The sequence below is a fragment of the Eurypyga helias genome, unplaced genomic scaffold, assembly GCF_000690775.1.
Source record: "Eurypyga helias isolate BGI_N326 unplaced genomic scaffold, ASM69077v1 scaffold22937, whole genome shotgun sequence".
NCBI lineage: Eukaryota > Metazoa > Chordata > Aves > Eurypygiformes > Eurypygidae > Eurypyga > Eurypyga helias.
The window spans coordinates 7,125-7,397 of record NW_010260124.1 but is presented as its reverse complement, the minus strand read 5'-3'; the positions used below and the strand labels follow the sequence as shown (position 1 = coordinate 7,397).

Sequence of the window (273 nt, the reverse complement as noted above, 5' to 3'; positions counted from 1 at the left end):
AGGGCGGGTGGGGTTGTGCCCGTCGCTGCTTCCCGGCACAGTTCTGTCCTGCTTACGCCCATCCTGCATCCAGCCGAATTAACCAGGGTGTCGTCCCACCCCCCTTCCCGCAGGAAGTACTACAAATTCATCCTGACGAGGAATTTTGAAGCCTTGAATTCGAAGGGTGGTGGGAACCAGGTCTCGCTGCTCAACATCATGATGGACCTGAAGAAGTGCTGCAACCACCCCTACCTCTTCCCCGTGGCGGCGGGGGGACGTGCCCCGCGGGGG

The 273-nt window shown here is 60.8% G+C and overlaps 1 protein-coding gene across 1 annotated transcript in view; it reads left to right on the top strand.

Annotated features, from left to right (window-relative positions):
• The window catches only part of LOC104512093 (chromodomain-helicase-DNA-binding protein 5-like), a gene marked incomplete at both ends in the record, with an annotated part of 11,341 nt that overhangs the window by 4,088 nt on the left and 6,980 nt on the right, over positions 1–273 (top strand). Inside the window, one exon of the mRNA XM_010154945.1 lies at positions 114–261. Within this exon, the coding sequence (XP_010153247.1) occupies positions 114–261 (148 nt within the window). The remainder of the gene's footprint in view (positions 1–113; positions 262–273) is intronic.